This window comes from Gekko japonicus, unplaced genomic scaffold (assembly GCF_001447785.1).
Source record: "Gekko japonicus isolate JY-2015 unplaced genomic scaffold, Gekko_japonicus_V1.1 scaffold201, whole genome shotgun sequence".
Taxonomy (NCBI): Eukaryota; Metazoa; Chordata; class Lepidosauria; order Squamata; family Gekkonidae; genus Gekko; species Gekko japonicus.
In genome coordinates, this window is record NW_015162480.1 from 145560 (window position 1) to 171145 (window position 25586).

At 48.6% G+C, this 25586-nt stretch overlaps 1 protein-coding gene across 1 annotated transcript in view; it reads left to right on the forward strand.

Annotated features, from left to right (window-relative positions):
* Window positions 1-20414: 20414 nt before the first annotated feature.
* Window positions 20415-25586, forward strand: part of GRP (gastrin-releasing peptide) — a 20637-nt gene continuing 15465 nt past the window's right edge. Inside the window, exon 1 of the mRNA XM_015405844.1 lies at window positions 20415-20655. Within this exon, the coding sequence (XP_015261330.1) occupies window positions 20478-20655 (178 nt within the window). The 5' untranslated portion in view covers window positions 20415-20477. The remainder of the gene's footprint in view (window positions 20656-25586) is intronic.

Here is a 25586-nt window from a genome sequence, read left to right on the forward strand (position 1 = left end):
CCCACCTCCGGGGAGCTGGTCAAGCGCCCCCGAACCTCGGGAGGCTCAAATAAAACAGAAACAGTTCGGGCGGGGACGGAGAACATCAAGCTCCCTCCCGCCTGTCAAAACGCCGTACCGGAAGTCCTCCTCCCTCGTCATTTCAATATAACGTACTTTTTCTTTAAATCCACCATTGGAACAATGTCGGTGGATATGCGTAAATGGGCAAGGGTGTCTATTTTGCTGCCTCGTGATTTTGTTATAACGTCACTATTTTTTTTTTAAAGGAGGGGGGGATTGGCGGATGATGTCAATAGCAAGGCGGGCAAGTGGGCATGGAGAAAGGGGGTATGCGTTTTGGCTTCCCTGCGCAGCAACTGGGAACTTCTGGGAAATCAAGGATCAAGAAGACGTGGGGGAATCGGGGGAAGATGCACATCAAAAGGCCGCCGTGTGTCTAATGGTGTGAAATTGTCCAGAACAAGCGGGGGAAATGGAAGAGCGAGCACAGGCCGAAGGCCTATGTGAAATCAGTCAAGGTGATTTTAGGTTAGTCACATACATAGAAGTTGCTGTAGCTCTTCAATGGAGATAGATCTAGAAGGGTAGCCGTGGTAGTCTGTCCGTAGCAGTAGAAAAGAACAAGAGTCCAGTAGCACCTTAAACGCTAACCAAATTTATACCAGGGTATGAGCTTTCGTGAGCCACTGTTCACTTCTTCAGGTATCTCATGAAAGCTCATAAAAGGTAAAGGTAAAGGTTTCCCTTGCTCGAAAGCCAGTCAAGTCCGACTCTAGGGTTGCGGTGCTCATCTCCGTTTCCAAGCCGAAGAGCCAGCGCTGTCCGAAGAAGTTTCCGTGGTCATGTGGCCGGCATGACTAAACACAGCGCACAGAATGCTGTTACCTTCCCACTGAAGTGGTACCTATTAATCTACTTGCAATTTCTTGCTTTCGAACTGCTAGGTTGGCAGGAACTGGAACTAGAGACGGGAGCTCACTCCGTCACGCGGCACACTCGGGTCTCGAACTGCTGAACTACTGACCTTCCACAGCCTGCAGTTCAGCGTCTTAACCACTTGAGCCACCACAGCTCCTGAAAGCTCACACCCTGCCATAAATTCTGCTAGTATTTAAGATGCAACTGGACTCTTGCTCTTTTCTGTAGCTCTTCCAGCGTGAAGGGTCCGATGCTTTCTAAACTGGCCTTTGACAGTTGTGGGACACTGGCTGCATTAGTCCTTTGCAGCAAAATAAAATGGAAGAACAACCTCCCCAAGGTGATGTGCCTGACCTCCACAACACTTTTGATCTACAGAAGGCAACTGAAGGCAGGTGTTATTTAGGACAGCATTTGATTGATTTAGTTTTCATTTATTGGCAGTCCTAATTGGAGATTTTAAATTGTGGTATGTTATGTGTATTTTTAGTAACGGTTACATTAACATTGTTAATATAATTAATATAATTAAGACGTTGAACTGCAGGCTGTGGAAGGTCGGTAGTTCAGCAGTTCGAGACCCGAGGGTGCCTCAAGACGGAGTGAGCTCCCATCTCTAGTTCCAGCTCCTGCCAACCTAGCAGTTCGAAAGCAAGAAATTGCAAGTAGATAAATAGGTACCACTTCAGTGGGAAGGTAACAGCGATCCGTGCGCCTTGGTGTTTATTCATGCTGGCCACATGACCATGGAAATGTCTTTGGACAGCGCTGGCTCTTCGGCTTTGAAACGGAGATGAGCACCGCAACCCTAGAGTCGGATTCGACTGGCTTTCGAGCAAGGGAACCTTTACCTTTTTATATTAACATTGTAAGGGGCCACGGTGGCTCAGAGGTTAAGACACTGAGCTGCAGACCAGAAGGTCTGTAGTTTGGCAGTTCGAGACCCTAGCGCTGCAGGATGGAGTGAGCTCCTGTCTCTGGCCCCAGCTCCTACCAACCTAGCCGTTTGAAAGCAAGGAATTGCAAGTAAATAAATAGGTACCGCTTCAGTGGGAAGGTAACAGAATTCCGTGCGCCTCGGCGTTTAGTCATGCCGGCCACATGGCCACGGAAACGTCTTGGACAGCGCTGGCTCTTCGGCTTGGAAACTAAGATGAGCACCGCCCCCTAGTGTCAGATTCGACTGGCTTTCAAGCAAGGGGAACCTTTACCTTTACGTATATCAACATTGTAAGCCATCTTGAGTTCCACTAGAAGGGCAGCTAATAAATGTTTTAAATAAATGAATCAAATCAATAAGTACAGCAGCCCCTTAAAGACTAACATTTCATGGGTCTGCACTCACTTCTTCAGAGGCATGAAGAGGACATCATTTTGAGAATTCTCATAGGGTGGAAATCACAGCAGGAGGAGGGAGGGAGGCTTGGCGTGATCCCATCACACCTTTGACATCTGCATCTTTTGCAGAGAAGGGGGTGGGTGGGAGGTCAGCTCGAAGCCTTTGTGGAAGCAACTGATGACGTATTTTATGCACCCGTTCCGTCTGTTTGAAGAGCCCGGGGAAAACATGTGTGGTGCCATATTGTCCACTGGGGAAAAGTGTACCCGCCTCTTGTACCAGCCAGTTTGGTGTAGTGGTTAAGTGTGCGGACTCTAATCTGGAAGAACCAGGTTTGATTCCCCACTCCTCCACCTGCAGCTGCTGGATGACCTTGGGCAAGCCATAGTTCTTTCAGAGCTGTCCTTGAAAGAGCAGTCCTTGAAAGAGCTCTCAGCCCCACCTACCTCACAGGGTGTCTGTTGTGGGGAGGGGAAGGGAAAAGGAGTTTGTAAGCCACTCTGAGACTCTGAGTGAAGGGCGGGGTATAAATCCAAACTCCTCTTCCTCCTCCTCCTCCTCCTCCTCTTCTTCTTCTATAGAACAGGCAATGCAAGTGTGGCATCACTGAAGGGGATGGGATGGGTGATTTTGGCCAGCTGGTTTTCAGCTCATTTTAGGAAGGATGACAACTGCCGGAAACTGCAGACCACAGCCACATGTCACATAGCACGGGAAGAGTGTAGAGAGGCCAGGGCCGTCCTTTCCTAGGGCTGCCAACTCCAGGTTGGAGAATTCCTGGAGATTTGGGGGGATGGAGCCTGGGGAGGGTGAGGTTTGAGGAGGGGAGGGACATCAGCAGGCTATAATACCATAGGGACCAACTTCCAAAGGAGCCGTTTTCTCCAGGGGAACTGATCTCTGTCGGCTGGAAACCAGTTGTAATTCTGGGAGATCTCCAGCCACCACCTGGAGGTTGGCAGCCCCATCCTTTCCACTGGCACCTGAAGACAGCTGGTGAGCAGGGGGTTGTCACCAATGCTCCCTCTAAGCTGTGGAGTCTCGTGAGCAAAAATTCTACTTTGTGAGCTACCGGCATTAAAGTTGTGATTTGGCCACTGCCAGGGGTCGTTTTGTAGAAAAAGAGCTAGGGGAACTCATTAGCATAACTCATTAGCATATGCCACACCCCCTGACATCACCGGAAGTGTGTCATAAGGCCATACACCCCGCCCCCAACGGTCCCTGGCGCCGCCGCTGGCCTTGCAGCTCCACTGCCGAGCCCCATGAGGGGCCAGGCGGTGGATCTGCAAGGCCGGCGGAAGTGCAAGGAAGCCCCGCGAAGGCCCTCCCTGGCCCCAGGCAGGCAGGGGTGGGGAGAGGCAGGGAGGAAGCAACTTACCCTCCCTCTTCTGCTTCGTCATGTGCCCCGCCCCCGATCCCCCGCATTCCCCCCCGAAATGACCTCTGGCCACTGCATAAACTAGTTTGCTCTGGAGCCATCCTTCCTGAGCTAAGACAAAAATCTGTGAGCTGGAGGCTAAAAAACTGAGCCAGCTCACACTAACTCAGCTTAGAGGGAACACTGGTTGTCACCTGCTTCCAACAGCCCACTCACACGCCCCAGGCCCATTCAAATGCAAACCCGTTTGCAGGACACAGCTATGAAGCTTCAAGAGCAGACTTCCCCTGAACAATGCAGGTGGGCAGAGAGTTGTTTCTAACTGCCTGTGTGTGCCAGCCGGCCGTTTGATTCACAGCCGTGTTTGGCCAGTCAGAAGAATTCTTGCAAAGCAGCCATAACAAATATAGGAAACCACTCTGTGGAGGGGATTACCATTTGTCCTTTGGGGCTCAGACCTGGAACGGAGTACGTGTGTTTTAAGAGTGAAATCCGCCATTAAAAAGCTGTGTCCTCTTCCTGCCGTATGGAACAGTCAATTGATTTTGTGCGCACCGTTACACACAAAGTCTACTGTGTGCTTGGACAGCCATCCGAGTTTGATTGAGAAGGATCACCTGAAGGCAGTAAAAAAAAGATTGAGAAACATTAAGCAGGCCAGATTTATGAAGCGCGGCTCAATCGCCCTCTAGCTAGTGGCTCAATTGTATGTCTTGATACTAAGGAGATGGGGGGGGGGGTTGATGACTCCTTGTCACTAATTGGACCTGCAGGATTCATGGCCTTCTCTCTTGTGACTTGCTTTAGGCAAGGTAGAGCAAAGAGATGAGTGGGGCGCGATAGTGACTTCTCGCCTCCTCTTGAGAGAGGAACACAACAGTTCACAGGATGACCAACTGGGGAAGGGACAGGGTTCCTGACCCATGCTTTTATTGAGAGGAGGCAGAGGAGGAGAAGAGGAGTTGGTTTTATACCCCACCGTTCACTACCAGAAGGAGTCTCAGAGCGGCTTACAATCCCTCCTCTCCCCACAACAGACACCTTGTTGTGGGGAAGGAAAGGAAAGAGAAAGGAGATTGTAAGTCCCTCTGAGACTCCTTCAGGTAATGAAGGGCAGGGTATAAATCCAATCCTCCTCCTACCTCTTCCTCTTCTTCTTCCTCTTGTTCTTCGCTGCCGCCTCCTCAACAGTGGCAATTGAGGTCTTGGATTTTCCAGCCTGTGGTACAGTTGCCAGGGGGACTTACCAGGAGCAGCAGGGAGGCCCATCCGACGTGTCTATGTCACTGACCACATGGCCCGGAAGTGATGTCATCACATCTGGGATGTCAAGGTGATGCTCTGGGATTTGGGCAAAAAAAATCTATGGTAAATTTGGCTTCTTTCTTATCCTCCAAACATAAAGACAGGATGGGAATGAATTAAATCTAGACACATAATTCTACCCTCAAAAAAGTGTGAACAATTCTGTCTATAATAACCCCTCTGCTCGTTACAGAGAAAGCGTCTGAAGGATGAACAATCTGTACAGGTAGCCACCCCGTATCTAAGAAGCATAACAAAAACACTTCACCTCATCTCACTTCATCTTACCCTCTTCCTTCTGAATTCTGGCATATAACTCCCAAAAGGGAAGAAGGAGATAGATTATGGACTTTTTTTCAGAGGTGTGACACACATAAATTTCCTCTTCTTGAGGTGTATCGGGGCAAAGAGATGGGGGTTTTTATGCTTGTCTCATAGGATCTCCATCAACAGGGACAACAGTTAAACCTTCTGGCATGAATAATGCAGAGAAACCAAGCCTCCTCTATGTTCGATTGACTGGATAAACGTCTGCTTTGTTTTTGGCAGAGAATGAGGCAAGGGAAATAGCTATAGATGTCACCTGCCTCATTGAATTGGTTGCCAAAAATTCTGGACCACTCAGGAACCAAGAGGAATGTTGGTCTTGCTCTCCATCCTTGGCAGAAATCACCAGGTCCCTTATTAATATTTCAGTCATTCCTCAAGGTCTCACACGGAGACACTACTCTATTATTTGCCTAGTTCTGTGCATACATCTCACTAGGTGGGGGTTCCGTAATTCTGGCATTTTTCAAATTCTGTACTTTTGTGGTTAAGTTTATCCTATTATGGCAGAACTTTTATTTACATCATTTATACCCTGCCTTTTTCACCCCAAAGTGGCTTACATCATTCTTCTTGCCACCATTTCATCCTCTCTGCAACCTAATGAGGTAGCCTTGGCTGAGGGGGAAAGATCACGAAGTATCAGGATGTGTTGCTGGTGATCGAGATCAAGATCAAGGCTATTTTGGGGCAGGAGCGCACAGGAACGGAGTTCCGGCTGGCTCCTGAGTTGGCCACGCCCAGCAGGAACTCATTAGCATAACAGGCCACACCCAACAGCAGGAACTTATTAGGATTGGCTACATTAGGGGTGTGTGGCCTAACATGCAAAGGAGTCCCTGCTACAAGAAAAGCCCTGGGTTTTGACAACAAACAAGGTAAACAGAATAAGAAGCAAAAGGTGGGTGTGGCTGGATGACCACACTTCTGGTAACATGGGGGAGTGGCCTAATATGCCAATGAGCTGTGCTGTCAGGGGTGTGGCCCAATATGCTAATGAGTTTCTGCTATTGGGTGTGGCCTATTATGCTAATGAGTTCCTGCTGGGCTTTTTCTACAAAAAGAGCCCTGTAAGATAGTTCATATTCTAGTTTCAGGTGGATAGCCATGTTGGTCTAAAGCAATAGAACAAAGTTTGAATCCAAGTGGCAGCTTTAAGAGCAACAACGTATAATTCTGGGCACAAGCTTTCGTGTGTATGCACATTTCATCAGGTACATTCTAGTATTCCCCATTATTATGTATCGGTGTGAAAGTTGGACAATGAATAAAACTGACAGAAAGAAAGTTGATTCCTTTGAAATGTGGTGTTGGCGGAGAGCTTTACATATACCGTGGACTGCCAAAAAGACAAATAAGCAGGTTTCTAGAGCAAATCAAGTCTGAACTCTCCCTAGATACTAAAATAACTAAACTGAGGCTATCATATTTTGGACCCATTCTGAGAAGATAAGAGTTACTGGAAAAGACAGTAATGCTAGGAAGGCAGCAGGAAGAGAGGAAGACCCATCATGGGATGGATTGGCTCAATCAAGGAAGCCATGGCCCACAGTTTGCAAAACCAGAGTAAGGCTCTTAATGATGGGGTGTTTTGAAAGTCATTAATTAATAGTGTCACCATAAGCCAGAAACAACTTGATGGCACTTCACACACTCACAGACTGAGTGATGGGCCAAAAGACACCCAGTGAGCTGCCATGGCAGAGGACACACCCCTAGGTCCCGTTGGTGGGTTTAAATCTCCCGTCACGGTCCCATTGGTCCCCCAGTGGAGAGACCAGGAACCTAGTCCCCATTGTTACTCCAGAGTCAAGCTCTGGAGTGTTCGCCGGCCCCTGGTGGTGGTCAGTGGACACAACAGTAGGGATTCGAACCTGGGTCTCCTGAATCCCAGTCCAGCACTAAGGACTACACCACACTGGCTTTTTGGGGTCAGACCATCCGGACAGGTCTTTCTTCCTTGCTGAGAAAGCTGGATATCATAACCTTCATGCTCAGCAAGTAGCGATCGGACCACGGCCCAGTCTGCTGTCTCATCCTACCAGGACATCCCCAATGCAGAAAAGATCTAAGAGCCTCTCATGTGTCGCGCCTCACATGACCTGGGACAGTGGTTGCCATGGCAGTCATGGATTGTCCCCTTCCCCAGGACTGATGGCATCACTGGCTCAGCTTCCTCCAGGGTTGTTCTAACATTGCACCCCAATTGGTGGGCAGTGTTTGGTTTAATACAGTGAACATTCTCCAGCATAGCCTAGGAATGGAGACCCAAAAGGAAAGGACGGAACTATCAAATAGAGGCTGTGTTGCAGTAGGGACACACATACGTGTTGGACACTTAAGAATCTGATGGAAAGAGAGAAGTCTCAGTACAATTCTCGCCTTTCACCTCTCCTGCTTCCTCTTCTCGTCTTTTCTCCAGTCTGTTCCCAGACATTTTTTTCCTTCCCTTTGTTTACCTACCCTTCATTCTATTATGGCAGAAGGACAAGAATTACAGTAGGGATGCCAGCCTCCAGATGAGGCCTGGGGATCTCCCAGAATCATAGCTCATCTCCAGACAACAAAGATCAGTTCCCCTAGAGAAAATGGATGCTTTGGAGGGTGGACTCTACCCCACCGAGGTCCCTGTCCTCCCCAGGCTCCACCCCCAAATCTCCAGGCGTTTCCCAACCCAGAGATGCCTTACCTCCCCACCCTGCTTGTGGCTGGGGGGGACTACCTATACAGACTGCCTGGTCTTCGCAGCCCCATCAGTGGTGGTTCAAAGTGTTTTTCTGCCTGTGCTGGCCATGGAAAACTCTTTGGACAACGTTGGCTCTTCGGCTTGGAAATGGAGATGAGCACCGCCCCCTAGAGTCGGATTCGACTGGCTTTCAACCAAGGGAAACCTTTACCTTTTACACACACACCCAAGAGCCAGAGGAAATAACATTCCTCACCTCTTCCCTATTTCAAAATAGCACAGCAAGCCTACATCCTATAGGGCTTCCTGAACTCTCGCAAGATTACTTCCTGTTGCAAGAGCTCAAGCCTGAGATGGGGTTGCCCTGGCAACAGGCAACCAGAAATGGTTCTCAAATCTCATGAGAAGAAGGAATCTCACGAGAGTTCGGGATACTGGCGTGCGCATGGCTTGCCAAGATGCTTTTAAAGCGGCCTGGGGGAGCAAAGAGATAAGGAGGTCATATTTTCTTCCCAGGCAGGAAGTGAAGTCAGGTGAGAGGATTGGTTGGCTGGTGGAGTAGGAGGTTGCCAGACCCCCAAGCTCTGCTGCCCAAAGTGGGGCAGCTGCCTGAGGCACCTCCTTAGAGAGCCAGCCCTGGTTGTATCCATAAAAAGAAGACAACGAAGAGATGAAGAGATTGGATTTATACCCCGCCCTTCACTACCCAAGGGAGTCTCAGAGCGGCTTACAAACTCCTTTCCCTTCCCCGCCCCACAACAGACACCCTGTGAGCAATGCTCCCTCTAAGTTGTGGAGTCTTGTGAGCAAAAATTCTACTTTGTGAGCTACTGGCCTTAAAGTTGTGAGCGACCAATTTGGCTGCTGCATGAATTAGTTTGCTCTGGAGCCATCCTTCCTGAGCTAAGACAAAAATGTGTGAGCCAGAGGCTAAAAAACCATGAGCTAGCTCACACGAACTCAGCTTAGAGGGAACACCGCCTGTGAGGTAGGTGGGGCTGGGAGAGTTCTTGACAGAAACTGCTCTTTTTCAAGAACAGCTCATTATCAGAACTACGGCTTGCCCAAGGTCATCCAGCCAGGTGCAAGTGGAGGAGTGGGGAATCAAACCCGGTTCTCCCAGATTAGAGTCCGCGCACTAAACCATTACACCAACCATTACAATGGCACTTAACCATTCCACCAAACAGGGAATCCTGTGGTGCACTGGAGCCTGGAGCCCTGAAGCAGCAATGTCTTAGGAAGACAACAGTCAGACCAGCAGGAGACAAGTACCCAGAAAGTATTTCTCTGATACTCAGATGCACTTCACGAGATCTGTTCTCATCAGGACAGGATTAAGCTGATTGTCCTCTGCTTTGAGAACTGTTCTGGTTGAAAAGCTCTATGCAAATATTGCAGATAATTAACAGAGGAACTGTTATTCATCGATATGTTGTCGAAGGCTTTCACTGCCGGAGTTCATTAGTTGTTGTAGATTTTCCGGGCTGTATGGCCGTGGTCTTGGGATTGTACATAAGAACATAAGAGATGCCAATGTTGGATCAGGCCAAAGGCCCATCCAGTCCAACACTCTGTATCACACAGTGGCCAGAAATACCAGTGCCATCAGGAGGTCCAGCAGTGGGGCCAGGACACTAGGAGCCCTCCCACTGTTGACCCCCCCCCAGCACCAAGAATACAGAGGATCACTTGCCCCACAGTTCCTATCTATACCTTGTGGCTAATAGCCACTGATGGACCTCTGCTCCATATGCTTATCCAATTCCCTTTTGAAGCCGTCCATGCTTGTAGCCGCTGCCACTTCCTGTGGCAGTGAATTCCAAGTGTTAATCACTCTTTGGGTGAAGAAGTACTTCCTTTTATCCGTTCTAACCCGACCGCTCAGCAATTTCATGGAGTGCCCACAATTTCTTGTAGGACCTAATGTTTCGCCAGCAGCTGTGGCTGGCATCCTCAGAGGTATAACACAGAAAGACGGAGTACTCTCTGTGTCAAAGTGAGAAGAAAAATGGTAGGCAGGTAATTTATATCTACTCAGGAAGGTGGGGGTAGGGCTGAGTCATTATCTTGTAGTTCCCCAGGCTGTGACATGCTAATGGAGGAGCTTTTCTGAGGAGGTTCTTTTGCATATGGATTGGCTGTTGAAATTCTAATCTGTAGTGCTATTGTAAGATGGCAAAGAGGACGATTTTCTTCAAATGCTACTTCTCTAACTAGAAAGATACCTCCTCCCTTGGGTTGTGCTAAGCCCTAATATGAGGGGAAAGATAGGCACCATATGGCTTCCGGTCTTTTCCCCTACTGACAGCCTTTGCTCTACCAGGGCTTAAGGCTGCTTAGGATGTGATTTTTAATCAGGGAAAACAGCACATGGAAGAGTTAAACCCCCCTTCCCCAGTGAGGTGTAGTGGCCAGCGTGGTGTAGCAGTCAAGAGCAGCAGACCCTAATCTGGAGATCCAAGTTCGATTCCCCACTCCTTCTCTACATGAAGCCTGCTACCTACCTCACAAGGTGCCTTTTGTGGGAAGGAAAGGAAGGCAATTGTAAGCCGCTGTGAGACACATGAGGCCTGCTGGGTGACCTTAGGCCAGTCACAGTTCTCTCAGAACTCTCTCAGACCCACCTGCCTCACAAGGTGCCTTTTGTGGGAAGGAAAGGAAGGCAATTGTAAGCCGCTGTGAGACACATGAGGCCTGCTGGGTGACCTTAGGCCAGTCACAGTTCTCTCAGAACTCTCTCAGCTCCCCCTGCCTCACAAGGTGCCTGTTGTGGGGAGAGGAAGGGAAGGCGATTGTAAATCGCCTTGAGACTCCTTGAGGTAGAGAAAAGCGGGATATGGAAAAACCAACTCTTCATCTCTTCTCCTTCTGAAACGGTCCTGATCCATGTTAGTGCTCCTCCAGTGGCTGCTGTTTAGGAACAAATTCCACACCTGAAATTCTGATTCTGGAGTGTCATGTGTACAGGCTCAAGATGGCGTCTTAGTAGAATGTTGGACTAAGACTACAGAAACCCAGGTTCAAATCCTTGCTTGCCATGAAGTTTGCTCATCGTTGTAACTGTGTGGGGCAGCTATTTCGGCTTCTATTGATTTCAGTGGGAGTTTAATTTTAATTTAAAGCACTTTTTTTCAGTGATAAAATTACAGTGATTGGGGAAGAGCATATGAGTCCGGCTAACAGCCATTCCTTCCCCACTGGGTCTTAACTCCACCCAGTTCCCCTTCCTCCATATTGTCCTAAGTGGTACAACAACTTTTGCCTCCTATGATTACACAGATATCTTAATCTAGTGTATGATTTTCTTCACTGTAGCTTTGTGTGCTGGTGTAGGGGTGAGTGAATTGGGAGTGATCCAATCCCGCCAGTTGAGTTTAGCTCAAGGGTAGAATTGCTGTTCTGCGTTCGACAAATACTTAACAGGTCATTTTCAGACATCCTCTGCATTCATAAATTCTAGAAACTTGTTTTTTAACCACAAAATGGATACTAATAGTTCCAAGATTTATTGAAGCCACCAGATCCAGTGTTTTTATGCACTCTCCTATAAGTTTCATGATGTGGCTCTTAGCAAGCAGTTTTCTTGACCCACTCCCCACCTCCAGTTACCGAAATATGCTTTGGCAGAGCAAACTGTTCTGGATTCGAGGTTCTTACTGTATGCGTGAAATGTGGTTGAGTATATTGGATCTGAGTTTTTTAACCACAAAATGGATACTAATAGTTCCAAGATTTATTGAAGCCACCAGATCCAGTGTTTTTATGCACTCTCCTATAAGTTTCATGATGTGGCTCTTAGCAAGCAGTTTTCTTGACCCACTCCCCACCTCCAGTTACCGAAATATGCTTTGGCAGAGCAAACTGTTCTGGATTCGAGGTTCTTACTGTATGCGTGAAATGTGGTTGAGTATATTGGATCTGAGTTGTGATTTCCCTGAAACCCTCTGACAGCTGACTGTAAGACGAAAGATAGATGTCATTTTCATCTTTTTTTAAAAATATATATTTTATTTTAGGCTACCAAAGTGGTTAGACAAACAGAAAAAAAAATGTCATTTTCATCTTTAATTTGTCTTATTCTTCAATAAAATCTCCTTTAATAGAGAAAAAAAAATCCCATTTGGCTAAAATGCAAAGGAAGGAAATAAAAGAACAATAATGACAATGTGATTATGGAAATTAAAACCCGATGATGTCTCTTCATGATACTCAGATGCTTGGTTAGGTCACATTTTGCCCAAGGCTAGTCAGGATAAAAACCCCTGAAAATTAGAACTATCCATTGGATTTGTACCCACATGTAACTGTCATTCACCTGCAAGAAGTACATGACTGTCTCAAAAGAGAAGAGCTGAGTCACTTAAAGTGGATTAGGATTCTAGTTGTACCTGGATTCTCTCTTCATTTCTATATGCCAGGTAACGCTGAATGAATGGTAATGAGGATTAATACAAAATTATGACTGTGTAGGCACACAACATAATTAAACCATACAAAAGAAGTTGTCTGTATTTGTATCACATTAAACACTAGACCCAGGGGTCATTTCCTGCAGGAGCGCACAGGAGCGGAGCTCCGGTTGTAAAGAGCCCAAGGGGCGGGCACATGCAACAAGCCCCACCCCCTGCTCCCAGCAGCCCTCAGTCAGAGCAAGAAGCAGCCAGGTAAGTTGCAGAGCCCCCCCCCCAACAGTCCAGTGGCACCTTTAAGACCAAGTTTTATTCAGGTACAAGCTCTCCCTCCTCTGTGAGGGCAAATCTGCACGTTCCCCCCCCCCAATAGATCGGCACGCCCCCCCCCCAATAGCTAGCAATCCAAAAGAGTCCAGTGGAGCTTGAGCTGTGGGTGTTGCCTTCTGACACACTTCCGGTGATGTCAGGGTGTGTGTCATATGCAAATGAGTTATGCTAATGAGTTATGCTAATGAGCTCCTGCACCTCTTTTTCTACAAAATGACCCCTGACTAGACCAAATCAAGCCCAAACTCTCCCTAGAAGCTAAAATGACTAAACCGAGGCTATTGTACTTTGGTCACATCATTTTTTTTTTTAACCATAATATTGTATTGGATTTTAACTTAGAACATAACAAAAAAATACAGGTTCTCAAACAACATTTTAACAATTTTTCATGTAAATGTCAGTGAGTATACAGACTTCCAAGTTAACTTAATCAAATACTGATAGAAGTTTGCTAGCTTATTAATAACAATGAGTATTTTGCTGTACTAATCGCTTTCCAATCGAAAGATTCAAAGGTTAATTTATCCACAATTGGATACCATTTACCAGTTGGGTTCATTAGTTACTTTGGTCACATCATGAGAAGACAAGAGCCACTGCAAAAGACAATCATGCTAGGAAAAGTTGAAGACGGCAGGAAAAGAGGAAGACCCAACATGAAGTGGACTGATTCCATCAAGGAAGCCACAGCCCTCCATTTGCAAGACCTGAAAACAGCTGTTAACGGTGGGACATTTTGGAAGACCTTGATTCACAGGGTTGTCATAAGTTGGAAGCAAGTTGGTGGCATTTAACACACGCTAACTCTGGTTTAAACTCCTGCCGACCTAGCAGTTCGAAAGCAAGAAATTGCAAGTAGATAAATAGGTACAGCTTCGGTGGGGAGGTAACAGCGTTCCGTGCGCCTTGGCGTTTAGTCATGCCGGCCATATGACCATGGAAACGTCTTCGGAAATGAACCTGCTTTATCCACTATACAAAGAAAAAGAATTGCTTTATTATTATTCGCAGCCAAAACAACCATCGCTTCAAAATGGAAGTCAGAAATTAAACATCCCTAGCAAGAAATTGCAAGTAGATAAATAGGTACCACTTTGGTGGGAAGGTAACAGTGTTCCATGCGCCTTGGTGTTTAGTCATGCCGGCCACATGACCACGGAAATGTCTTCGGACAGCACTGGCTCTTCAGCTTGGAAACGGAGATGAACACCGCAACCCTAGGGTCGGATTCGACTGGCTTTTGAGGGAGGGAAACCTAACTCTGGTTTCCTATATTTAATGGAGATATTTTTCACTTTTCAAAAAGAACCAGGCATGCAGACAAGCGGCGTATGTGCCATCTCTAATGCAATTTAGATTAGGGTCCCCAACATGGTGCTCATGGCTGCCATGGTGCCCACTAGAGTTGTCAGCAGTGTTCCCTCTAAGCTGAGTTAGTGTGAGCTAGCTCACAGATTTTTAGCCTCCAGCTCACACATTTTTGTCTTAGCTCAGGAAGGATGGCTCCAGAGCAAACTAATTGATGCAGCAGCTAAATCGCTTGCTCAGAACTTTAATGCCAGTAGCTCACAAAGTGGAATTTTTGCTCACAAGACTCCACAGCTTAGAGGGAACATTGGTTGTCAGGTCCCCCCAGCGTGCAGGGGACCCCACAGTTTCCGGCACTTCCCCCCTGGCACTGGCCAGTTGGCCAGTGAGGGAGAGTTACCGCCCCAAACACGACATGCCTACGTCACCCAGAAGTGACCTGAGCGTGTTGGTGATGCCGGAAGGGAGTGCGATGCTCTGATTCCCCCCCACCACCCCAATATAATCTATTCAATTTTCAAAATTCCAATAACAAGTAATAACAATCGTTTACAGAATAAGTGTACATAAACTTAACAGCATAAAACAGAGCCTTTTTCTTAAGCTTAGTGTTGACATCAACATTCACCACAAATGAAGAGTGTCTTATTATCTCTGGTATTGTTCCTTGAGAAACTAGATGGGACAAGATCGGTAGCCATATCATTGTAAATTCACTATTTTCGCCACTAGATTTTGTTGGATTCATTATGTCGGATATTTTTTTCCATTATGTATAAGTTCCATAACTTTTTGTACCATAAGTTTAAAGGTAAAGGTAAAGGTTCCCCTGCTCGAAAGCCAGTCGAATCCGACTCTAGGGTTGCGGTGCTCATCTTAGTTTCAAAGCCGAAGAGCCAGCGCTGTCCAAAGACATTTCCGTGGTCATGTGGCCGGCATGACTAAACACCAAGGCGCATGGAACACTGTTACCTTCCCACCAAAGTGGTACCTATTTATCTACTTGCAATTTCTTGCTAGGGATGTTTAATTTCTGACTTCCATTTTGAAGCGATGGTTGTTTTGGCTGCGAATAATAATAAAGCAATTCTTTTTCTTTGTATAGTGGATAAAGCAGGTTCATTTCTAAAGTTCAAGAGTACAGATTCTGGGTTCTTTTTTTATAGTGTGACTGGATACACACCCAATTTCCTCTAATATTTCATTGATTTTAGGGCAAAACTCTATGGTAGAATTAGGTTCCAGGTGATGTGGGCACATCATGTTTCTTCCCTCTCCTCTCCTGGAACATCCCAGGAGGTCCCCCACTGGCTTGTAATTTGAACCTGGCAACCGTAGTGCCCACTGACACTTTTCTGGTGCCTGTCAAATTTTTTAAGGAAGTGGGTGGGACCAGGTAGGGTATTTCCCCAGCAAGGCTTCTGACTGACTATTGGAGATTTGATTGGCTGTGCAGATTTTAAATTTTTTTTATTTAATTTATACCCCACCCTATCCCACGAGTGAACATAAGAACATAAGAGAAGCCAATGTTTGGATCAGGCCACTGGCCCATCCAGTCCAACACTCTGTCACACAGTGGCCAAAAATACCAGGTGCCATCAGGAGGTCCAGCAGTGGGGCCAGGACACTAGGAGCCCTCCCACTGTTGCCCCCCCCCAGCACCAAAAATACAGAACATCACTTGCCCCAGACCGAGAGTTCCTATCTATACCCTGTGGCTAATAGCCACTGATGGACCTCTGCTCCATATGTTTATCTCAGATATGTTTATCTGAGTGGGCTCAGGGCGGCTTACAACATAAGATTCATAAAACCAGGGCTATTTTTGGGCAGGAACACACAGGAACGGAGTTCCGGCTGGCTCCCAAGTTGGCCATGCCCAGCAGGAACTCATTAGCATAATAGGCCACACCCAACAGCAGAAACTCATTAGGATTGGCTACAATTAGGGGTGTGTGGCCTAACATGCAAAAAGCCCTGGGTTTTGACAACAAACAAGATAAAGAGAATAAGAAGCAAAAGGTAGGTGTGGCTGGATGACCACGCTTCTGGTAACATGGGAGTGTGGCCTAATATGCGAATGAGCTGTGCTGTCAGGGTGTGGCCTAATATGCTAATGAGTTCCTGCTGTTGGGTATGGCCTATTATGCTAATGAGTTCCTGCTGGGCTTTTTCTACAAAAAAAGCCCTGCATAAAACAATAGAGGCAATAAAACCAATACAACAACAGGTGGCACAATAAACAGTAACAGAAAGGATACATGCCTCATGTCAGGTGAATAAAAAGCTCCAGTGCCCAAGTAATGTTGTCTAAAGCATTAGGGCACTGGGAAGGGGCCACAAACAGGGCAGGCCAGATTGGCTGAACATCCGTCGCCTCAACCGAAGGACCACCAATGAGCTTCTTTGATGGGACGGGACAGTCAGGAGGGCCTCTCCCTGTGTTCTTAATTCCCAGGCAGAAACATATGGAAGGACTTTCAAGGGTAGCTAGGCGTAATCTTCGTGGGGGCGTCGGGGCAACAGCCCCGCCGAAATTTTCAGGAAGGTGCTCAGCCTCCCCCAGGAGCCACCCTCCCCGTCCCCCCCCCCGCCCCCCCCCCCCCGGGAAATTAGAAAGTCTACACCCCAAGTAGTGTGACCGGCAGTCGTCCAGACTAGATATAACTAAGGCATGGATCACTTATGCCCAAAGGTGGGCAAAAGCACTCTGGACCACCACAGCCACCTGGTGTCCAATATGTATACTTCTAATATTTCTAAAATATTTCTAAAACACATTTCTTTGGCAGCAGCTGCCACCACAGCAAAAGGATCTACACCAGGGGTGGCCAAACTTGCTCAGTGTAAGAGCCACATAGAATGAATGTCAGATGTCTGAGCCGCAAAATATACACATTTTTATTTTAAAATATGCAAATTTGCTTTTTAAATTAACATTAAATGAGGCAGGCAAAAATAAAAAGAAAAGGGGTAAAAACAGATATTGATAATGATATCTATTTGTCTAAGAGAGAGAGAAAAAGAGAGGTGGAAAGAAAGAATGAAAGGTGGAAAGGAAGAGAGAGAGAGAGAAACAAAGAAAGCAAATAGACGGGAGGGAGAAAAAGCACGCCTCCCCTTTGCTTCCCCAGCTGCCCTGCCAGGAGCTGCACAATATGTGTGAAAGAGCCGCATGTGGCTCCCAAGCTGCAGTTTGGCCACCCCTAATCTTGACTGTGTTACTGAAGTTAAGCTGTGGCAGCCATTTTGTTGCTGGCTCCACCTCCTGCAACAGCCATTTTGTGGCATCCGTTTTGTGGCTGCACCCCCCACACTGTGTCAGATTTCCAAACGTGCCTGCAGGCTGAAAAAGGCAGGATTTAAATGTTTTCATAAAACAAATAAAGGCTGCGGTCACACGGAGCATTAGCCACGCTACTGAGGTGGATGATAGGCGGATTTTCCGGGCGCGATCACACCTCAACATCTGGGAAGCGTAGAGCTCCCATGGCGAACCCGAGGCTTCCCACCGAAGATGCGGAGTTAAAAACTAGTACCTCTGAGGTACTAGTTTCCGGAAACCGTGGGGCAAGGGCTGGCGTCTGATTGCGTTTCCGGTGGTAGTCCGTGGCATCTGGCGCCCACCCATTTTTCGTCGCAAACAGGGTTCCCCCCCAAGTCTCCACAGGATGCGCACAAGCACCCAACGGTGCATGCGCATGAAGAGGAAAACGAAAGTTCCATTGCTCCGCAGAATCGCACATGCCGTTGGTGAGATTGCGCCGCACCGCACTGCGCCGCTTCTTTGCCGCGCTGCAGGATCGTCGTGTGGTCGCCACCTCACCCCTACCCACGGGACCTCGACGGGACCTGTGATCGGGCAGCCGCGCGTTATTTTGCTCTGGGCCAAACTGCCACGCTTCCCCCTTGCATTTTACGGCCCGTGTGACCGGGACCAAAGTAAATAGAACTGTTGCCCTCGCTCTCAGGTAATCAAATCCAACCATCTCTGATTGGAGAGGGCCGTTCACATGACTAATTCGGCTAAGAAAAAAAACCCTGGAAGAAAAATAGTGGTGCGCAGTATCAGGAAGGAAGGAAGGAAGGAAGGAAGGAAGGAAGGAATTTTCACAAGCTATGTCATATGGAAGGGGTTTTAATTTCCTAAAATCATCAATTTGACACCCCCACCACCATTAAAACTGGCAAACAACAGGCCTATCAGTAAGCACCAGTGCAGATAACCTTAGCCAAAGCCCCAAACCACAGAGAGACAAAACAAGAACTTTTATATACACAATGAACCACGCCGCCACTACAATACATTAATTCTCAAAACGGGTCTGATGTGTGTCTGCTTTTTACAACTTGGGCCTACTGCCAGAGCCAAGAAGCCGCCGAAACGTGCCAGGAGCAGCATGCACTCCAGGAGGCACATGTATTTGTGTGAAGGAGGCACACGTATCCGTGGGGAGATGACAGGGAGGGGGCACCCAAAATGAAAGATGCGTTTAGAAAACTGGATAACACCAGAGGTGAACAGATCCGATCATACGGTGGGTGTTAGCAGAGGTGTTCCCCCGGCTATCTTTCAAATTCTGCTGGCATAATGTAGGGCCCCATCAATCAGACAGGAAGGGTGTCCACCGCTGACCGCCCCCTCGAAATTATCAGCAACAGGAACTCCAGGAATAAAGAGCCCCTTCCCTCAGCTTTGATAAAGGGCCTTTATGGGGGTGGGAATGCACGGCCTTATCGAGTCTCACCATCCACAAGGGGGAAACAATGATTTCTCATTTTCTCCAGAGGGTTTATGGATGGGGAGGGTCCTGAAATGGGGAGGGGGGAGATGCCGCTTGCTGGAGACAAGGTAAGCCTCACGTTTCAATGGAAGATGGATGAACGGAGCCCCCCGTGGGAGTGAGGTTTGCCTATCAATCAGTAACTATCAGGGGCTTGCAACTAGGGGTCCTTTGAAGGGAAAGGAGACGGCTGTCAATTGTCCTCTGATCAAGAGTCCCCGTCTATCATAAATGATAAGAGCACCAGTCTCCAGGGCAGAAGTGAAGCAAGAAATTAAGCAGAGAATAAGCCCTGAGAAGAAGTACAGGAATTAGGCTGGATCATTACATGCACCAGAGGGGACAGTGCCCCAGACACATGCTCAACCGGGAAATCCAGCTGCTTTCTAAATAGGCACAGACTTAGAAAAGGATGTAATAACTGGGATCCCCACAGGTGCACACACAGAGGAAAGGCTTCCCCAGAGTGTGAAAACATGCTGAAAAGAGGGAGTCGTTTCATAGCTGGGGGGGGGGGAGGCTGCATGAGACAGGGGAGTTGTCCAGGACTGGCTTCCCTTTCTCCCCATTAAGGGCTAGATTCGAGTCCAGCTGCGCGTTAGAGACCAACAGAAGGGTATAAGCTTTGGACAGCCAAAGCTTAGGGTCTTTAAGGCGCTACTGAGCTCTAGCTTCTTTACTGCAGACCAACCCAGCCATCTTCCTGAAGCTATCCCCATTTAGGGAAACTGGTCCCCCTGTGTACATTTGTCTGAGCACCATGTTTATAGCTGGGCATCCCATTCCCCTGACTATTGTGAAGGATTTTGATTCCCCCCCCCCCCCAAGTTGTCCAAATGCTGGAGTGGCCAGTAACAGGTCTCCAGCATCCTCGGATACAAACCTGGGAGACATCTGGCGGGGTGGGGTGGGGAGGTATACCAAGGCCAATATTTGGGATTGTGGTCCCACACATTTAATTCCTCCTTGAAAAGGGGGGGGGGGCTATTTCTCACATGATTGGTCCTGGGTCTGAAGGAGATGCCGGTCACATGCCCTCACCTGTAAACTCAGGTGTGCAAAAGATGCTTAGGGGGTCCCTCCGAGGAGAAGGGAACGCACCTGGCCTATTCCCAGTGGCGTTTTCCCCACTTACTCAGGAGCAAAGCCTGGCGTCGTGCGAACAGGTTCGGGCGCTCAATCTCGGTCGGAATTCAGCCCCCCCTACCTCTCCCTCGTTCCCCCTCCCCAGACAGCCCCCTCTCTGTCGCTCCCATCATTCGGGTGGACTTTGCTGCCGAATTCAGACCGGGGGGGGGGACGAATCTGCCCCACTCCTCCCCAGCCCCAGTCTCCTGGGTTGTTTGGGGACCAGGCAGGACTTCCCCCGGGGAGAATGGGCGTTCCCTGTCGAACTGCCGTCCGCACAGAGGGAGAGGCTGGTGTGCTCAGGACAAGAGCGCAGCTGGAGCGGGGAAGAGAGGCGCCGAGCCCTCCAGCCACCCGGGTCGGACTTACTTCCGAGTAAACACGCCCAGCCGAGCGAGATCGGAGCAGACGGGGGGTGGGGGGCTCGCCCAGCCGGCATATAAAGGCGGGCCAGGCGAGGCGGAGGAGGCATCGCCGGGCTCCAAGTTCCGCCAGCAGTCGCCGCCGCCCACGTCTCTCCCTCCGAGCCGTCCCGTCGAGGCAAGGCGGCATGGCGCGCCCGCAGCTCCCGTCGCTGCCCAAGCCCCGCGGGGTCTTCTGGCTCCTGGCCGCCTTCGCCCTGGCCCTCCTGCTGGAGGGACGCCGCGGCAGCGCCGCTCCTTTGCAGAGCCACGAGGGAGCGCCCCCCATGGCCAAGATCTACCCCCGGGGCAGCCACTGGGCAGTCGGTGAGTGGGGCGCGGGCCGGACCCGCCGCGGCCTCGTCCAGGGGGGGGGGTCGGGCGCGGGTAGAAATCGGGGAAGGGAGGGGCTGGATGAGGGCTTGGGGTGCGAGGAGGAGTCTTCCCTCGGACTTTTGGAAAGGTTAGTCTCCAGTCCTCCGTGGCGGTGAGGACCCTGGATCAGGTATTACGCTTCTGTACTGAGTGTCTTTCCCACCCCCGGGTCTGAATGCGCCCCAGTGGTGGTGGTTTTCGATTAGGCAAAGTGAGTACTGTGGCCCCGATCCGTCTCCCTCCCCTGCCGTCCACTGCCTTTCGCTGCTGAATTGCGTGGAGTGTGTGTGTGTGTGAGTGGATTATGATCACGGGTTCCCCAGCGTCGCGTGTAACTCAATCTGGACTTCCACAGCTTCGCTACTTTCCCTCTCAATAGTGCTGTTGGTGACCCACCAGTGCACTTCTCCAGAGCAAGTGTACTGAGAGTCACCATGGATCCCCCCCCCAAGACTCTACACCCCCCCCCCCCCCACTCCTTTCAACTTCATATTAGGAGCGAATAATTTGCTGTTTGAGTGTGCTGCTTTGTTGTAGCCGCCCTGAGCCTGCTGGGGAGGGCGGGGTATAAATCTAACAAATAAATAACTAAATAAATAATAGGGTTGTCCCATATACCTTCCCCTGACCAAACCTCTTCAGCAGTGTACATGCCTGTCATGTTGTCTTCACATCAACCCTGTGAGGTAGGTTAGACTGAAAAATCGTGACGGGACCAAGATCACTCTTCCCCCTCATTAAAGGGGATGCAGAATTTATACACCAGCGGTACCATATCCTAGACCCGATCCACACTGGGACAAAAAAATCCCAGCTTCAGGTACAGGCTAACGGGGTCAGAACTTGCTGAGAGGGGAAAAGATCTTGGGGTCTTAGTGGATAGCTGACAGAAAGTGTCCACCCAGCATGCTGCAGTGCTGAAAAAGGCAAACTCCATGTTGGGGATGATTAGGAAAGGGATTGAACATAAAGCAGCTAATTTTATAATGCCCCTGTATAGATCTGTTGTGCAGCCTCATTTGGAACACTGTGTACAGTTCTGCTCACCGTGTCTGCAAAAGGACATTGCAGAGCTGGAAGAAGGGGGGCAACCAAGATGATTAGGGAGCTGGAGCACCTTCCCTATGAGGAAAGGCTGAAGAGCCTGGGACTTCTCCATTCAGAAGAGAGAGGACTAAGGGGGAACGTGACCAAGAGGTTTATAAAATTGTGCACGGGGTGGAGAGAGTTGACCAAGATAAGTTTTCCTGCCTCTCCCGAAATACTAGAACTCAAGGACATCCAATGAAGCAGATGGGCAGTAGGTTCGGGACGGACAAAAGGAAATACTGCTTTACACAGAGAGTGATTTGAATGTGGGGTTCGCTGCCAGAGGATGTAGTGAGGGCCACAGGAACAAACAGCTTGAAAAGGGGATGAAAGAGATTCCCGGAGGATAAGTCTATCCATGGCTACTAGCCATGGTGACTGAGGGGGGACCTCCACATTCAGAGGCTCTAATCCCCTGCATCCCAGAGCCAGATGGCAACATCAGGGGGAGGCCTCTGCCTCTATGCCCCGTTGTTGGCTGTCCAGAAGAACTGGTGGGCTACTGTGTGAGGCAGGATGCTGGACCTGATGGACTATTGGTCTGATCCAGCAGGGCTCTTCTTATGTTCTTACGATGACTGAGGGGCTTGGAATTTTGCCCCTTCCCTGCTGTGGTGACCTTTAGCTCTGCATTACCCGCTCACTGCTTTCCCCTTCTTGTTCTTGCCCCCTCCCTTTCTATCAAACTGCTCTGTCTAGATGTGTGTGGTGTTGGGTGGATCCTGCCATTGCTGCTTTCTTCCTCTGAAGAAGAAGAATACACTTTGAATTAGCCAGTTTGATGTAGTGGTTAAGTGCGTGGACTCTAGTCTGGGAGAACCGGGTTTGATTCCCCACTCTTTCACTCGCAGCTGCTGGATGACCTTGGGCAAGCTATAGTTCTGTCAGAGCTGTTCTTGAAAGAAGAGCAGTTTCTGTCAGAGCTCTCTCAGCCCCACCTACCTCATAGGGTGTCTGTTGTGGGGAGGGGAAGGAGTCTGTAAGCCGCTCGGAGACTCTGAGTGAAGGGCAAGGTATAAATTCAATCTCCTCCTCCTCTTCTTCTTTATCTTCATCTGTGTCTAGCATAAGGCAGGATTTGTGTAGGTCCACAGAACAATCCCAAAACAGGAGTGGGATAACATAGATTAGGATCAGACAAAATTATACCAAATAATAGGTGCAAAAGATCTTGAGTTTCCCCAGAATTCTTCACCAGAATTGTTTAGTACAAAAGCGAAGGGGAAGAATTATCAGGGCGTGATGCCAGGTGATCTATTGGCTGCTAGCCTAGATGGCTTTCCAATTCAATTTTATCTATGACTATTAGTCCTAGTAAGTAAGAAGTACAGGGAGGGCTGTTACCTTCAGTTTGGTGTAGTGGTTAAGAGCAGCAGACTCTAATCTGGAAGACCGGGTTTGATTCCCCACGCCTCCTCCACTTACAGTTGCTGGATGACCTTGGGTAAACCATACTTCTGTCAGAGCTGTTCTCTCAAGGGCAGTTCTCTCAAGAGCTCTCTCAGCCCAACCTACCTCACAGGGTGTCTGCTGTGGGGAGGGGAAGGGAAATGAGATTGTAAACAGCTCTCAGTGAAGGGCAGGGTATAAATTTAACTCTTCCTCTTCGTCATCTTCTTCCCCTGCTTGTGGGTTTCCTGGATACACCTGGTTGGCCACTGTAGGAAGCAGTATCCCTTAAGAGCAAGATTTGAATCCAGTAGCAGAGAGCCAGTGTGGTGTAGTGGTTAAGAGTGCCAGACCAGAATCTGGGGGACCTGGGTCTGAATCCCCACTCATGCCAATGGAAGCTCGCTGGGTGACCTTGGGCCAGTCACACATTCTCAGCGTAACCAACCTCACAAGGTTGTTGTCAGGATAAAATGGAGGAGAGGAGAAATGACAGAGGAGAAGGGTGGGGTATAAATGAGTTAAATAGATTATATTATTATCGTCATCATTGTATGGCAGTGGGTGTAGTATAGCCAGGAGATCCTAAGATTATCTGGCAGCCGTAAGTTCTAGCTCTTTTTGCGTGATGCGCCACTAGGTGGCGAGCTAGACTTGTTTGGGGGGCTGAGAGAGCTCTGAGAGCTGTGACTGGCTCAAGGTGACCCAACTGGATCCATGTGGAGAAGTGGGGAACCAAACCTGGTTCTCCAGATTACGGTCTACCACTCTTAACCACTACACCATGCTGGCTTTCAGTTAAATAGATAAATTAATAATAAAATAAATAAAGACCAACAAAATTTCCAGGGTATGTGCTTTCCACAGTCAAAGCGCACCCCCTGGAAATCTTGTTCATCATTACAATCCTCCTGGTCTTGAATCTTGCTCTTGTACTGTAGACCAACACGGCTCCCCACCTGAAAGTATACACGAGACTGCCTTTTACTGAATCAGACCTTTGTGGTCTATTAAGGTCAGTATTGTCTACCCTGACCGGCAGCTGCTCTTCAGGGCTCAGGCAGAGTTCTTTCTTATCACCTACAATCTGATCCTCTTAGCCGAAGTTGCTGAGGATTGAACCTGGGACCTTCTGCCTGCAAAAGCAGATGCACCCAGCCACAGCCCTACTGCGGGATGCTGAATTAGATGGACCGCAGGTCTGATCCAGCTGCGCTTCTCTTAGGTTTTTAGGGTAACCATCAGACACAGAGGCTTTAAGTATCTGGTTGCAGGGAGAAACCAGGAAGTGTCTGTCTGGGCCCATTTTCACTGTAATATAAACAGGAATCTTGCGGCCCCAGAGAGACTAAGTTTCTTAAAAAAATTCTAGCATAAACTTTCACAATCTGTAGTGGTTCAGAGCATGGACTCTAATCTGGGAGAACTGGGTTTGAGTCCCCACTCCTCCACATGCAGCTGCTAGATGACCTTGGGCAAGCCACAGTTCTGGCACAGCTGTTCTTGAAAAAGAGCAGTTTCTGTCAGAGCTCTCTCAGCCCCACCTACCTCACAGGGTGTCTGTTGTGGGGAGGGGAAGGGGAAGAAGTTTGTAAGCCGCTCTGAGACTCCTTTGGGTAGTGAAGGGCAGGGTATAAATCCAGTCTCCTTTTTTTCTTCTATGATACGATAAAAAACAGGTTAGTCTTTTAAGATGTCACAAGAAGACTCTGTTTCATTTTTTTGCTGCATCAGACTGACACGGCTTCCCCCGTGGAATTATTTGCTGCCGTATCTTCTGGTCTCTGTCTTCTTTTCATTTATTACCTTTGAGATGGTTCATGCAATCTGTTTGTCAGCTGTGCAAGCAATCCCAGCCTTCCCCTGAGTAGAGTTTGTGGAAACAGAAATTATGTGTGAACCAGGAAAATACTGGGCTGTTTTGCGTATGTGAACTTGAAGCTCTTTCCTTTTCTTTCTCATTTAATACACTTTTATCTGGCAGTTACTCCAAGTTGCTGAGGGCAGCGTACATCGGTATGCCTTCCTCTGCATTACATTCACAGCAACCCTGTGAGGTAGAATATCTAGATTTGAGTTCAGTAGCCCCTTAGAGACTAACACGTCTGAGAGTCGAAGCCAGTTTGGTGTAGTGGTTAAGAGTGCGGACTCTGGGAGAACCGGGTTTGATCCCCCACTCCTCCACTTGCACCTGGCTGGATGGCCTTGGGCAAGCTGTAGTTCTGATAAGGGCTGTTCTTGAAAAAGAGCAGTTTCTGTCAAGAGCTCTCTCAGCCCCTTGACATGATGTCTGTTGTGGGGAGGGGAAGGGAAAGGAGTTTGTCAGCCGCTCTGAGACACCTTTCGGTAGTGGGCGGGATATAAATCCAATCTCCTCCTCCTCCTCCTCCTCCTCCTCCTCCTCC